Source organism: Carettochelys insculpta, chromosome 2 (assembly GCF_033958435.1).
Source record: "Carettochelys insculpta isolate YL-2023 chromosome 2, ASM3395843v1, whole genome shotgun sequence".
Classification (NCBI taxonomy): domain Eukaryota; kingdom Metazoa; phylum Chordata; order Testudines; family Carettochelyidae; genus Carettochelys; species Carettochelys insculpta.
The window spans coordinates 186,710,012-186,725,241 of NC_134138.1; the positions used below are offsets into that span (position 1 = coordinate 186,710,012).

The 15,230-nt window shown below is 42.4% G+C and overlaps 1 protein-coding gene across 2 annotated transcripts in view; it reads right to left on the minus strand.

Annotated features, from left to right (window-relative positions):
- Positions 1 to 313: 313 nt before the first annotated feature.
- Positions 314 to 15,230, minus strand: part of SEPTIN7 (septin 7) — a 123,056-nt gene continuing 108,139 nt past the window's right edge. For both annotated transcript variants that reach the window (XM_074988102.1, XM_074988101.1), the window contains 3 exons: positions 5,830 to 5,965; positions 1,855 to 1,994; positions 314 to 1,313 (listed from right to left, as the gene is read on the minus strand). In XM_074988102.1, the coding sequence (XP_074844203.1) occupies positions 1,274 to 1,313; positions 1,855 to 1,994; positions 5,830 to 5,965 (316 nt within the window). In that variant the 3' untranslated portion in view covers positions 314 to 1,273. The remainder of the gene's footprint in view (positions 1,314 to 1,854; positions 1,995 to 5,829; positions 5,966 to 15,230) is intronic.

Consider the following 15,230-nt stretch of genomic DNA (forward strand, 5'->3'; position numbering starts at 1 on the left):
AGAAAAGGTGTCCTAACACCTTACTATTTTGGAAACACAAAAAGGCATTAAAAGTTAGTGTCATTTTCCAGATAGGAAATTTTTAGTTTGTTGTTTCTGGGAGCAGTTACTCATATCTAGTACTCAGCTACCTAGAAAACAAAACAAAAAAACCCTTAAGATCAAGACCCACTGATACACCCCAGATCGCAGAAACTTGATATAAAAACTCTAAATGCAATTTTTTGTATCTAAGCATGGTTAAGTTGAAATATTTTCCAGAGTGAGTACTTTACTCTGTAGTTGCATTAAAAGTATATCATACAGAAGCAGGTTACATCACAACATTGTTTATTATGTGACTTTTTACAATACAAACAAAAATACAGAAATGCAGTATATGAATACAGCTAAATGCAAAATGGTGACATTTTTCTCGAGGCCATGATTCCCATTTCTAGTAAAATAAAGACAGACTGCACACAGGTAGAAACAGGCTGGTAGTTAACTCCACAATTTTGCCTAAAAATGACCTATAAATGCATTTTCCTGCTACTTACCATAACATGTAAAAGGAGTTAAAGGAAAGATTTATTCACTGGTTCCTACCATATGAAAGAAACTATATTCTATTTAGCAGGGCCAATATATGGAAAAATATCTAAATTAAATGTTATTACAAAAAATGAAGCAGTAATGAAATTCTTCTGGCTAAAGTAGTTACTAAATGAGGATAGAATATATTTAAAGAAACCAAAACAAAAAGGGTTGTTATAAAAAGCTTTAGGTGCACTCTTTTTTCCATGTGTATTTTTAAACAATGGAAGTGTCAAAAAATAGGGTCAACTGTGTTAGCCTAAATTACATTATTATATATGCTGCACTGAATGGAATTCTTGTATTATAATAGAGAAGCATAGTTTGTAACATATTATGGCAATTTATCCCCACTGAAAACCTTCCAGAGTCCTTGTATTTTGGAATATCCTGTAAACAAAATACCACCAGAACATGATTGTACAACAGTAAAATGTTTTCTTTTGCATTAAAATGAGATCTGTTTTAAAAAGAAAAAGGAAAAGGTACTTAGAGCTGTTATTATTCCAAGTACACAACATCCTAGACAATTCAAGGCATCTCAATCTGCATCAATTTTAACAAAAAATTTGTCATGCTGTTAAATCCATTGTTATGGGTACAACTGGTGCAAAATTGGTCAAATGGACCCAACGAACACTGATGTCCAGGCTGGCATATTGGCAACTAATACATAACTGGTGGTCGGTAGAAGTATTTAAAAGATCTTCCCTTTCTTCTTGTTCTTTTCCAAGGTTCTAAGAAAATAAAACATTTCAAAATTAAAACATTTTAGGGACAAAATTCAGCACATGTATAAAACAGTTTTCAGCTGTTCTGGTTTAGACATGAGGAATTTTCCTTGGCATGCTATGCACACAGCACTGATATAGCAATAATTTTGTCATTATGCTCCTACTGCCAGTTGATGGCTTTCAATCAGATATCTGAATTGCCAACCAACCTTCAAATAAAATCCAAAGAAAGATAAGTAAATTAAAGTCAGCCTTCAAGTTTTAATAAAGTTTTCCTACAGCGATGAATGGTATCTGTTCCGACTGGTTTTATTTAGCAAGTAATGAATGCGTGTCTGCCTGCTGTGGACGGTGGCATTCTCCACATTTCCAAAATACGCTCATTTACACTAAAAAGCAGTGTGACCTTTTCCACTATTTTTGAGTGGGCCAAGCAGAAACGCTACTGATCAAAATGTACAGAGAAGACCACACTTTCTTTTAACATTACACAACAGGTGGAACATAGCTACAAGCAGCTTCAGAAAACAAAAATCCCCCTTACCTGGAAGAATTCTGTTGCTCCAAAATACGCTGTTGAGCTTCCCAATTTGCTTTCTCATCCTCAAACTGGCGGCGCTTTTCCTCTAATTCTTTATGCTGTGCCTCCAAGTTCTTTTTCATTTGTTCATGGCGTCGTTGAAGCTAAAAATTGAGGCATAGTACCTAGTCAAACACTATACAAACTCTGCAACACTAGAAACAAAATTAGGAGTTGCACTGTGGCATATGCCCCAGCTACTGTAACTAGGTGAGGAACTGGTTAGAGATCAAAGCTGCTGATTCCCCTCTTTACAGTTCCCAACTTTTCTTCACCATCTTCCCTCCAAACTTCTTGAGCACGGGGACTATAGCTCCTCTTTATCATTGATAACATTCCAGTGCCTCAAAACCACAATGCTATTATGCAATTGTAAAAGTAAAGGTCACGACCAGAAAAAAACCCAGCTGGACACAGACCAGGGAGCACAAAGCAACAAGATTATTAGAACAGCATAAGCACTTATCACAGCCAATCACAATCAACGAGCCTCCTCAGTTTCATTCTAATCTACTGCTTTTGAAGCAGATCATTCCCCTACTCGGATTTTTATGACTGATCACTAGGTCAATAATGTCTTTGGGGTGAAGGATGCCAGGAAGAGCACAGGGAAAGGTGTTAAAACCACTCTACTAGTTGCTACATGATGTTTAAAGACATGTTTAAAATAATTAGCTAAGATTTTAAAACACTACCTTTCTCTCTAACGTGGATAGGGCCTAAATGATTGACATCTTCTGGGCACAGCTAGCTTTTGCCAGTGATGTCTTCCCCTTACGGCGACTCCCCTCTCATTCAAGAAATCTACCATATGCTCTCCCCCCGTGCCAGCATAACCCACTAGTGCAGGCTGAATCTACACCAGTGACAAGGGGTTCACCATTACTAGGACATGCACCTCCCTGGGTAATGTTACTTAGGTCAACAGAGACATTCTTCCTAACAGTATTTACACCAGGATTAAGTTGGCAAAACTATAGGGGACAGAAGTGAGGATTTTCTATGCCTCTGACTGCTGTACCTATGTCAACCTAAATTTTCTGGAAAATCAGTGAGTACTGTGGTCCCTTCAAGACTCACCGATTTATTTAAGCATAAGTTTTCCTGGGCAAAAGCCTACTTTGTAAGGCTTGACTCCCTTCACTGGCTCTCTCTCCCCTTCAATATTGGATACAAGCTTTGAAATTTTATTTTCAAAGCCATGCACAACTCAATTTGTACTTATCGTGCTGCTATTCCTTTCTCCTACCCTTCACCTGCTTTGTGTTCCTCTTAAGCCTCCTTCTCAAATGCCCCTTGTATTTGTCTCCTGTCTTGCCTTCACACGATTTCACTTCCTCTACTTGTACATCCACCTTCTCACAAACCTTAAAGTTAAGGTATCTCTGACAATATAAAATCATATCTATGTATATTACATATGATTTCTTCAAAACTGAAGTAAAAAGTTTGCATTTTGAATATGCCCATTAGGAATGAGGCATGTGCTGTGGGCAACTATGTAAAACAGAGGTCAGGAACATCTGGATATAGTATAGGTGGTAGGAGGCAAACTGCAGTTCGTTTAGGTATCAGTACTGCATTTACAGGTGACTTTCATGAATCTACATGATTGCAATGACAAGTATTCTGCAGCCAACATAATACATTTAAATAATTTCATTTGGAGATTTCCAGGACTACTAGAAAAATTAAAATGTAACTGCTGTAACAATATATGCTCTGGTAAGGCCTTTGAAAGTCCCCCATAGTAAAGCTGCCAATGCTTGTGAGTCTCTCTCGAAGACTTCGTAGTGATCTGCAGGTGGGTGTGTGAGTACACACATGAATGGTGGGGCTACCCATGGAGATAACAGAAAGAGATGCTTTTATCCATCTTTAAAGTGTAACAATGGGTATAAGGTTTAAAAATGAATAAAGCATAAACTGCTGTCACTTTTGTTTATTTTTAGTGCCAGCCCACATTCTCTGTAACCCTCCCACCTCTTCCATGTGTCCTGTACGCTTTTCTTCATGCTCCATGTCTTCTACATCCCTCCTTTCCATGACCTGTGTCCTGAAAGACATGCTTTTCATGCACGCACCAGACCCACAGCACACATGCTGAAATACTGAGACATACTCCCTGAACCCAATTCCAATCTTCCTGTCAATACCTTCTGCCATCTTTGAACTTGCACAGCTTAAATGTGCAGATATAGTAGGCATACTAAGGTGCATTAGGAGGAGCATTTTGAGCAGGTCTAGAGTAGTAGTTCACCTCTATTCAGCACTGGTGAGACCACATCTGTAATACTATGTCCAGTTTTGGGGCCCCCCCCAGTATAAAAAGGATGTGGATTTTCTGGAGCAGGTTCAGTGGAGGGCAACAAAAATGATTAAGGGCCGGAACACAAGACCTATGAGGATAGGCTGAGGGATTTGGGCTTGTTTAGTTTACAGAAGAGAAGACTTAGAGGTGATTTAATAGCAGCCTTCAACTTCCTGAAGGGGAGCTCTAAAGAGAAGGGTGAGAAACTGTTCTCAGTGGTGTCAGATGGCAGAACAAGGAGTAACAGTCTGAAGTTAAAGACGGAGAGGTGTAGGTTAGATATTAGGAAAAGCTCCTTCATCAGGAGGGTAGTGAAGCATTGGAATACGTTGCCTAGAGAGGTGGTGGATTCTCCATCCCTCGAGGTTAAGTCCCGGCTTAACAAGGTCCTGACTGGGATGACTTAGTGAGGGTTGATCCTGCTTGAAGCAGGGGGCTGGACTAGATAACCTCCTGAGGTCCCTTCCAGCTCTGATTCTATATTTACAACTTCAATAGGGAGTAAAAAGCATACACTAGGAAGGCAGAACGGGTCAATGGAGAAGTTATGTAGGTAGACTTCAGTGGATTGGGTATAAAAGAGGAGAGTTTGGATAGTGGGGGAGGGCAGCAAGGCTGGACAAAGAAGGGTAACAGGCTATCACTATCCACTTCTCTCCCACTATTTTGTCTGCCTCCTTGGCTCCTCCCAGAGCAGCTGGCAGCCACTATTGCCACAAGTTTCCTGTAGACTACTAAGAAATGTTTTAATTTGCAGCTTTGATTGTTGCACTGGGCTGTTTTGGAAAAGACTAGTCTAGACTTTGCTCAGAAGAGTGTATAGGCTAAGGCAAAAGACAAATAAAGTGACATGAGGGGTGAGTGACAGTTTAATTTTTATACAGATTTACAGTTTTTAGACATTACAATAGTTAGAAAAATTGCAAGACATCTGTCTGCTCCTTCAGTTATCTGAATGATTTGTCACAGGCATGGCAGAGTGAAGGATTTCAAGAAAGGGTTTTATTATTGCTAAAAAAGTGTCACATTAGCCAATTTTCAGAGGGGTAGCCGTGTTAGTCTGGATCTGTAACAGCAACGAAAGGTCCTGTGGCACCTTATAGACTAACAGAAAAGTTTTGAGCATGAGCTTTCGTGAGCACAGACTCACTTCATCAGATGCTGGTCCTGGAAATTTCCAAGATCAGCATCTGATGAAGTGAGTCTGTGCTCACAAAAGCTCATGCTCAAAACTTTTCTGTTAGTCTATAAGGCGCCACAGGACCCTTCGTTGCTCTTAGCCAATTTATGCATTTTCTGCAATCTAAAGTAACATTAAGTAACATCAAAGAATGACATGGGACTACAGCATAGATTTTTAGCATACTATGATTATGGAAGTGAAGTTGGGCATGTTTAAATGTGAAAGTTACGTTGAAAAATACATGCTTGCCTCCTTTATTTAGGAAACATAACTTGGACAGTTAGTCAAAACTTCATTTAAATTCTAACTCCTGGTTATATTCGTAACTAGGGAGCCATGAGGGAATCTTCAAACCACATGTACATTACAGTGTCCTTGAGGAAAGCATTCCCTCCATCAGACAACACTAAGCAGACTACTGGTATTTAATATACATTTTGGTTACCTCGGCTTCAGAGTCCTTCAGTTTCTGAACTTTTTCTTTGACCTTCATCTCAAAGACCTGTTCCATTTCCATCTCCATTTTCTTCATTTTGGCCACATGCTCTCTTCTCTCTTCTTCCATCTGTGCCAGAGGGCTCCTGTCATAAACCCAGAGAAGGTTAGCCAATGAGCAAATGATCTTTTTTGCAGTACATGACAGAATATATGATAGTGAAAAGCAAGGCAAGCAAAAACCAAAAAATTAATGGAATAATGTGTCTGGTTGTGTTCTCTATCTTAAGTTAAATTTTCATAATTTCAGAAAACTGCATGCAAAACCAATGTTGAACCACGGAGAGAGACATGATTACATAGTGTAAACATCTTCACTTATTATATTTAGGTTGCATACAATGCAGCTGTAAGTTGAATTGTTTATGTTCTATCTTTCATAGAACCACTAGAGCAGCAGGTGTGCCTGTCACACACACTGGTGGTAGAAGTTCTTCCCTCAGCAGTATCTACAGGGGGGTGACTCTAGTGCCCGCATGGTGCAGTATAGAGGTGCTGCATGCTACTCCCACCCTCAGTTCCTTCTTGCCAGAAACTCTGACAGTGGGCAAGGAAGGTGGGTTGTGGAAAGGACCCTGAGCAACACATCCCCAAAAAACCCCCCATTAGGAAACAGTCAAGTGTCTTTTCTTCTTGGAGTGCTTGCTCACGTCCATTCCACACTAGGCAACTGCACGCAGTACTGTGGATGTGGGTAGGACTTCATGACCATGTAGATAATACAGCTCTTCTGCATCTAGAATTGTCTCTGGCCTGTTGAATGATGGTGTAATGCGAGATGAATGTGTGGACAGAAGACCACAGCAAGGAACTACAGCTGTCCTGGATTGGCAGGTGCACCAGGAAGTCTGCCAAAAATGCCTGCACTCTAGTCAAATGGGTTTGGATGATCAGTGGCGGTGGGACCTTTGTCAGCTTTTAACATCTGTATGCAAGAGGTGATCATACAGGAAATCCGCAGAGGAAAAAACAGGAGGTCATTCATCCTAACTGATGTAGCGATAAAAGAACTAGGCTGATGGGCAGAAAGGCTCGTACACTCCCAGTAAAAAGTCCAGGCTTTCCAGACATTTAGGGTGTGAAATGGCCTCTCTTCTGTCATCTTGTGCAACTTGGCACAGAACATCATCATCAATAACCGTGGGCTCAGTGCTCGTTGGTGTCTGATGCCTCTCTCACTATTTCCTTCCATCCTTCCCTGTCCAGTGCGGACTGGCTTAGTTTCTGCAGACTAGCTCTGCACCAATCTACTATACCACCTCTCCATTCTCTGTGGGGGCTGCCTCTCCTATTTGAACCGTCCATTATGCTGAATGCCAAGGTCTTGATTTTCCGTTCGTTGTTCATTCTGCAATTATGCCCAAATAGTTGTAGCTTTCATTTTATAACCTTCTGCAGCAGGTTCTCTGTTGGCTATATCTTTCTATAGAATTCCTCATTGGTGACCTCCTGCATCCATCCCATTCTCAGAATCTTTCTATAACAACTCCTTTCAAATGCCAATATTCTTTTTGAATCTTTCCTTTATCACCTATGTCTCACATCCGTACAACATGCTGCTGAATACACATTTTCAAGACACTCAGCTTCGTTCCCAAGTTAATTGCTTTGCTTTTCCAGATCTTACCCATTGCCTTCAAACTTGCTCTTGCTTTTGCTATTCTGGTCGCTATTTCCTTCTTACAATCTCGATCATACATTATGTTGCTCCCCAGATAGGTGAACTTCTCAACATTTTCTAGTTCAATACCATCAACAATGATCTTCCTTCCGATTTCCTTATCTTCAAATACCATCGTTTTTTGTTTTAACTATGTTCATAATCAGTACATACTGCTTCCCTTCTTCGTTTAGCACCTGCACCATTTTCCCTAGCTTCTTCTCATCTTCCTCAATGATAACTATATCATCCACGAACCTCAAGTTGTTAATTCTTTTCCTGTGCACAGATATACCTTCTATCTCTTCCTTGATCTTGTCCATCGCTCTCCCCAGATGTGCGATGGAGATACTTGGCGATACTGGATCTCCTTGTCTCATACCTCTACTTGTTTTAAACCAACTTCCTAACTCCCTGCATGTTCTCACCACTGCCTCCACATTGTCATTGATATCCTTCAACAACCGTATGAGTCTGCTATCCACTCTGTATGACTCCAACACCACCCAACTCACTTTCTGATCTATACTCTCAAATGCCTTTTGAAAATTGATGAAGCATAGGCAGGAATACATCCTGTTTCATGTGGTAGGAAGATACCACCTTAGGCAAGAAGGCTGGTTGGGGCCACAGCTGGACCCCATCCTTAATAAGAGGCTGTGCAAGGCAGTTCCAAGGCCATGGTCTTGAGCTAATGCATCTTGCTAACCTCACTGACAAAAGGAAAGCTACGTTAAAACACAAATGGGACAAGAAACAGGAGCCCAGAGCGCCAAGGTGAGCCCAGTGAGCCTGGAGAGAACCTGGTTAATGTCCTACTATGAAATGGGGCCATACCCGGGGATTAAGTCTCTTGAAGACCTCAGCAATCTGTCATGTCATGAGGAAACACTGTCTGACCCTGGATCAGCTGTTGCAAGCTGGAGAGGACAGCAAGGTACACTGGTTCCTGAACTGCAGTAAGTAGTCCAAGATTAACTGCACCGAAAAACAAAGGGGAGATGCTGCACTCTGATGCCCAGCAGGAAAACTGTGTCCATTTAGCTAAGTAGGTTAGCCTTATGGATACCTTCAGCTTCTCAAGAGGACATGTAGGACCTCCTCCAGGCAGGTATGCTCCTCAGGGTTCAATCACAAAGCATGCATGCCTACAAATTCAAAGACCTGAGGCTGGGGTATAGGATCTGAAAAGAGGTCCTGTGACAACATGTTTGGATGGTTGGGAAGAGAGCAGGGAATGTCCACAACCATGCTCATGAGCATGCCCAAGGCAATGTTGGTGAGGCCACCCTGTGGCAATCACATAACTCATGCTCTGTTTCTTGATCTTTAGAAGGACCTGGTTGGTAAGAGGGATCTTCAGGAACATGTATAATAAAACCTTTCAACCACAGAGGAAGGAAGGCATCATCAAGGAAGTCCCTGCTCAGGCCCTGTCAGGAGCAAAACTGGAGAACAGATCTGCATGGGGACCTCTGGAAGATCATGGGGTCCACCTTCAGATGAAACAAACCACTTGTGGTGAGTTGATCCCCTATGGCATACCTGACACTGAGTTGACCAGCTTCCAACCAGATGGCACAGCAGATGCAGAAGCCTGAGTGCCTCTTGGCAGAAAGCTGACAAGCACATTCCTCCTTGCCTTTTGATATAGATCAGGCAGGCCATGCTGTCACTCAGGACTCTCACCACCCTGCTCCAGAGGAGTGGCAGAAAGACCCTGACAAGCCAACCAAAATGCTCTGAGTTCTACGATTTTACATATACTGTTGCCTGCTCAGGGGTCCACAGTCCTTGGGTGTGGAGATTCTCAAGGTGCATGGTCCAGTTGAGGCATCCAACACAAGTTTGAGAGAAGGAGTGGGACTGTCAAATGGGACTCCTTCCTGTACCTTCTCTGGATTGGTTCACCACTGCAATGAGGTGAGTACCGCTGAGGGAATACTTATATCTGAGGTAGTCTCTGGCTTGGGGAAAGGTCAATGCCAGCCACTGCTGGAGGAATCAACATGCAGAGCCTGGGATGGTGGACTATGAGTGCACACCACTATACCCCTCAGCAAACACAGGAAGACTCTGATGGTCATCAGAGGAAACTTGGGAGACATCTGCAATGAGGTCCAACACAGCCTGGAACTTCTCTGGCAGCAAGAATCTACCTGTCTTGCTTGGGTCAAGTTGAATAAGGCCAATGAATTCTATTCTTTGGACTGGGACTATCATGGACTTTTTGTCATTGACAAGTATCCCCACAGAGAGCTACACAGATTGCAGGACCCTGTTGCATTGGACATACTCTTTGGAGACTCCTTTGAGCAGCCAGTCATCAAGGAAGGGACAAATCTGGACACCCAGCACCTACAGAAGTCATTGCTTACCTCTAGATGCTTGGTGAACACCCTCAGTATTGTAGCCAGGCCAAATGGGAAGGCCAAAAATTGGCAGAGGGCAAAACCTAGTGTAAAAATGAAGAAAGTGTGTGTGTCCTGGGACGATCACTGCATGAAAGTACGCATCTTTCAGGTTGAGGGCAGCATAACCTGTGTCCTGGGATCCAGGAATGGGATGAATAATGGAAATCAGGGAGACCATGCAAAATTATGTTCTGTAAATAGTCTAGAATAGGACAGACTTCCCTTGGCTTTTGGGATTTAAAAAAAATTAAAGAGACAGAGGTGGGTGGCTCAATCGCTATCTATAGCTCTTGGGCTTTTTTGTGATGCAGGTCCTGCCAAGTTTGGATCCCTTGCTTCTGGGGTGGTTGTGGTTTGAACTGTTTATGGGGCAGGTCCACCATGTAGCACCCTAAGATTTTCAGGGTGGAATGGGAGACTTTCAGCCTGGGTAATTTATCTGTCTGCTCTGCAAACAGGGCCTGGATGTTGAATGAGAGGTCCTGGATTGGCTGCTGAGTCTTGGTATATAGCCTGGAGAGACAGCCAGCCAAGTAGCTTGCCACATGAGGATGGTGGATGCCAGAGAGAGGCAGCTGTGGAATCTGTGGCAGGCAATGATGCTTAGAGAGCTGCCCTTGCAGCAGCCATGCCCTTTTTGAGGCCCACCCAGAATATTTTTTTTTTTTTTTTTTTTTTTTTTTTTACAGGAAACCGCCAAGAGGGCGTTCTCAAACTTGTCCATAGTTCGCCACATACTAAAATCTTAGAGGCTCAGGAGTGCCTGGTGGTTGGTTACCCTCAACTGTAGGCTAGATGAAAAATATACGTTTGTCTGAACAAGCCCAGCCTCTCTGAGACAATTTTTGGGGGTAGTGCTAGGTTGTCTCATGTTCCCTGTGGTTAACCACCTTGACCACCAGGGAATTGGAAGCAGGGTGGGAACAAATGTATCCATTGCCTTTGATTACACACTGCCTGCTTGGAGATGCAGAGTTGGGGCTCAGAAAAAAGGGAGCTTTCCACAAGGCAGTAATTATTTTTGCTACCCTTCATAAATGGGAAGGGCCACCCTAGCAGGGGCTATGGATGACTGAACATCCAACAGGGAATCCACCTACTCCTCCAATTCCTCTGCCTGTGGCTGAGACTGGACACAACTGTCTTTAATAATGTCTGGTGTGCCTTAGTGCCATGCTGAAGAACAGCGTAAGGGGCTTAGATGATAGCCTCACATGGGGATGAGGAGGAGACTGGCACCACTAGAATCTATGGTAACCCCTGATGGTCCATCAGGTTGATCCCCTTTGTCCATGCAGACGTGGGATGTCTCTCTCCTGAGACAGGAGCAGTGGAAGGGGCTGGGTCATCAAGTCCACTGGCCTGTCCAAAGTTCCTGATACCAAGTGAGCTGGTTGGGAGAGTTAAGTGAACCCCCAGGGAGTCTGCTGATAACACAGAACCTGCCACTGGGTCTGGGGCAGATCTTGGTGCTTGCGATGTAGACAGCACTAAGAGCCTAGGAAATCATGCCACTGATAGAGCCCTCCTCCAGATCACATCTGGAGCAGTAGGTACCCTGTGACCAGTATCTACTGGAGCGGTGTCTTTATGATGGTGACTGGTCATATCTAGAGGATTAATCATCCAGCCAGGACATGCATCTCAGTGACCCCTGGCACTCAGCAGATCTGTGACAGGAGACTGGTGACCTATGCACAATGCTTCAAGACCAGTAATCAAAGTATTGTGTGATGGCTGCCATCCGGATCTCCCTGAATGCAGTGATACTCTTCACAGGGACAGATTTGGGTATGTGTGTGGAAGCTCTTTTGGATACATGTTCTTGTGATCTGTAATGATTCTGCTTGATGGGTCGGTTCCAAGGCTCGTGTGTGCTTCTATACATCTGTGTCAGGTAACCAGTGAGAATGGTCTTGACTCCTGCTGTTAGTGGCTAGAGTCTGGAGATGGCTTTGGCTCCCCAGATCTGAGACATGTCAGCTCCTAGTGACTGACTGATGACAGGGAGTACCATGCAACGGGAACACTGCCAAAGGTGAAGGCAGCTGAAAAGGTCCCAAGGCAGGCTTACCAGTGGTCTGTGCACTGCTGGGGCAAGTTTGGGTGGCACACGGAGCATGAGGATTTCCTGCAACCTGGAGATCTTTGGATGCCAATGGCATCTGATGCTGACAGAGGCCTCCTTTTGTGGCTAAGCTTCCAGGCAATGAAAGGACTGGACAACTCAACATGAATAGACCTCCAACTTCCAAAAGAGACGAGCTGCCCAACATGGATCTTAGCTCACCCCCAGCCCTGGTTTTTCCCGTGAGGGGAGTAGGAGATAAACCCCATAGGCCTTCTTCATGGCCAGTTGCCAGCTCGGTGACGAGGCATTGCACATTAAAGCCACAATGCTGGGTGTTAAACTGGACCTTCGCACAAGGGCCGGAGAAAGTGCTGACTATCAGGAATGCTTTGAGCCTGATTTCATGCTCCTTCTTCGTCCTGGGTTTAAGAGATGTACATATATAACACTTGTCACTTATATGCCTTTCACCAAGGCGCCTGAGGCAATTGCTATGTGGATTGCTGATAGGCATAGGATCTTTACAGCGATCACAGGACTCAAAGCCTTGGGACTGGGCCATGCCCTGTCCCCCAGCTTGATCCCAGACAGGGCCAACAAAAAAGAACTATTATTATTTAGAGAACTTTGCAAGAACTGAAGAGTCTATGAATGAAGGTAGTAAGAGTAGTGAATGTCCTAAGTACCATCACTGATGACAAGGAGGAACTGAAGTCGGGGGAAGCAGTTGTTGTTGTTCTTACTGTGTCATATGAGCACCTCTCTAGACAGTGCCAGACTGCAGAGGGAAAAACATGGGGCATCAGTACATGTGGTGAGCACATACACCTGATGTAGAATGGGCATGAGCATGTACTCAAAGAAGAACAGGAAGATAGCTTTCCACTAGGACAGAGCAAGAGAAGAAAAGTGGTGGGGCTAGAGAGAGAAAGACTTTTAAATCTTAGAGTCTAAAGGAATCATCCAGTAAAGGTAAATTAACAATTTCAGCTTTGTGTTAAACACAATCTATTCCTGGATGATACTTTTCAACACACAGGAATTATGAGAAGCTTTTGAGCAGTTGGGACCTTAGATGTATTTGTGAAAGCTTTACTGTCATGGAATATTTTGCTTTACAAATGTACCTACTTAAATACATGTTTTTTTTTAAATTTTTCCATACACTTTTAGGGAACAGATTTACTAATCCCACTACTCAGTTTAAAATAGCATTTTAAAAATGTTATTCTTCAGTGGTCTGTAAAATCTTGCATAGACTTATTATACAGCACATTCACTTCACTCTTGTCTGGAGAATAGATAATGTATATTATAGTTAGCCTCTTCTAAGACCAATCTTTTGGTACGCAAACATTAAAACCCACTAGAACAAATTAATTTCAGCCTGAATATGTATGCTTTACAAAAACATCTGAAAAATTAGCTCTAACTAGCATATGGATGTAATGCAAATAGATGTATATATAGACACAGTATATTACCACTGTTTGATATTTCATACACAAGAAACTAAAATGTTCAAAGAGCAGAGAATGTCTATCCACCTAAGACTGTGTGACTTTCACTTGGAAAGCAAACTGTATTTGGGGTCACTAGGTGTCATTTCATCAAAAATAAAATAACTGCTTTGTGTGCCTGAATGTTCTTTATGCCTTCAGAGTTCTCCTAAAAGTATCTGAGGTAGGTGAAAGCATGGCAACTCATTCTTTCACAAGAGGGAAATAGTTTTAAAAATGTATAGTCAGAGCAGTGGTATGTGTGTCAAATGAGACAACTGTATAAAATGAGTTATGAATGGTAAAACATAACTGTATATGATAGCCAAAAATAAAGCAAAAAATGAAATATCCTATGAAATCAAGGCCAGCTGAACAGTTTTTAAATCTCAGTATTTTTAAACATGCGCTTCAAAAGGTGACAATTTTAGGTATTTGAGATGTATCTGAACCAATCTGCAAAATTTAGAGCAGCACACCAAATGTTAGCAGAACACTAGATTTCAAATGGAAACTGATGCTATGCCAAATTCAGAATTTTCTTTTACTGTACAAAGTTTGATTGTTAGCAACTGTACCTTTTCCTGATGAACACAGCATGTAACTTGGAATACTGTTACAAGTCTAGTACCACAATATATAAAACTAATTCAGGGTTCAACTGTTGAATATTTTAGTGAAGTTGAGTAGTAGGGTTTCTGTGTACAAAATCTAATCTCTTGCATGTACTAACATGTATTTCTTTGAAGCCACACCTACACAGCCTCTCCCTTTCAGAAGGGGCATGCAAATGAGGCATGGATTTAAATATCATGCCTCATGTACATATTCCCACATGCTTTGGTTTCCAGAAGAGCCATTTCTGGAAGCCAAAGCAGCATGCAGAAAGGGTTCCTTCACAAGGAAATCCCGCTTTCGAAAGCACCCTTCTTTCCGGCGGGGGGAGGGGGGGGGAAGGAGGCGTGCCAAAATCCACATCTCATTTGCATTTTCCAATCTTGCTGATTTGCATGCCCCTTCTGAAAGGGAGGGGGCCATGTAGACGCAACTTGAGAGATAAAGTTTTAAAGTGTCTATTCTACGCAAAGAACTACTAATGTAAGGGTCTGAGTGGTACTACACTGAAGTCACTGTCAAAATCCCTGTGGACTTCAGATGGAACAGATCTGACTCCCTATGACACCGGAACCTAAGAAACAGGTAGGTTTGTCTTCCAAGTCATTTTCAAGGAGACTGTTCACATTTCCTCCAAAATGTCAAGGCCCTGGAGAGTTCACAAAGCCAGCAGGCTAATATCCACAATGGAGCTTTTTACGAGTGTGTCAATAATATCTAGAAAAATCAATGGGGTTTTAGCACAAAAAAAATAGAGAAGTCCAAGAAAGTATCAGGAACATTCCCACTCTCCGTGTATTAAATATACACCTGTAATGTTAACTGTGGGCTTAGAGAACGCTTGTCATTTTATGAATATAAAAAATGGAACCTCTGCAAGCCATAAAATCAGAGATAAATTTGACTACACTAACAAGTTTGCCAGCTTAACCCCTTAACAAACAGCTCTATAAATTTAAAGTACTGAAGATTCCACAAAGTCTCAAAAAGTACTAATACAATAAGCTCTCAAGTTATACATTCCTGCAACCCCCACATAATTCAAATTTTTGTGTAAGTCGGGAAGCGGGTGAGAGACAGGAACAAAGCTGC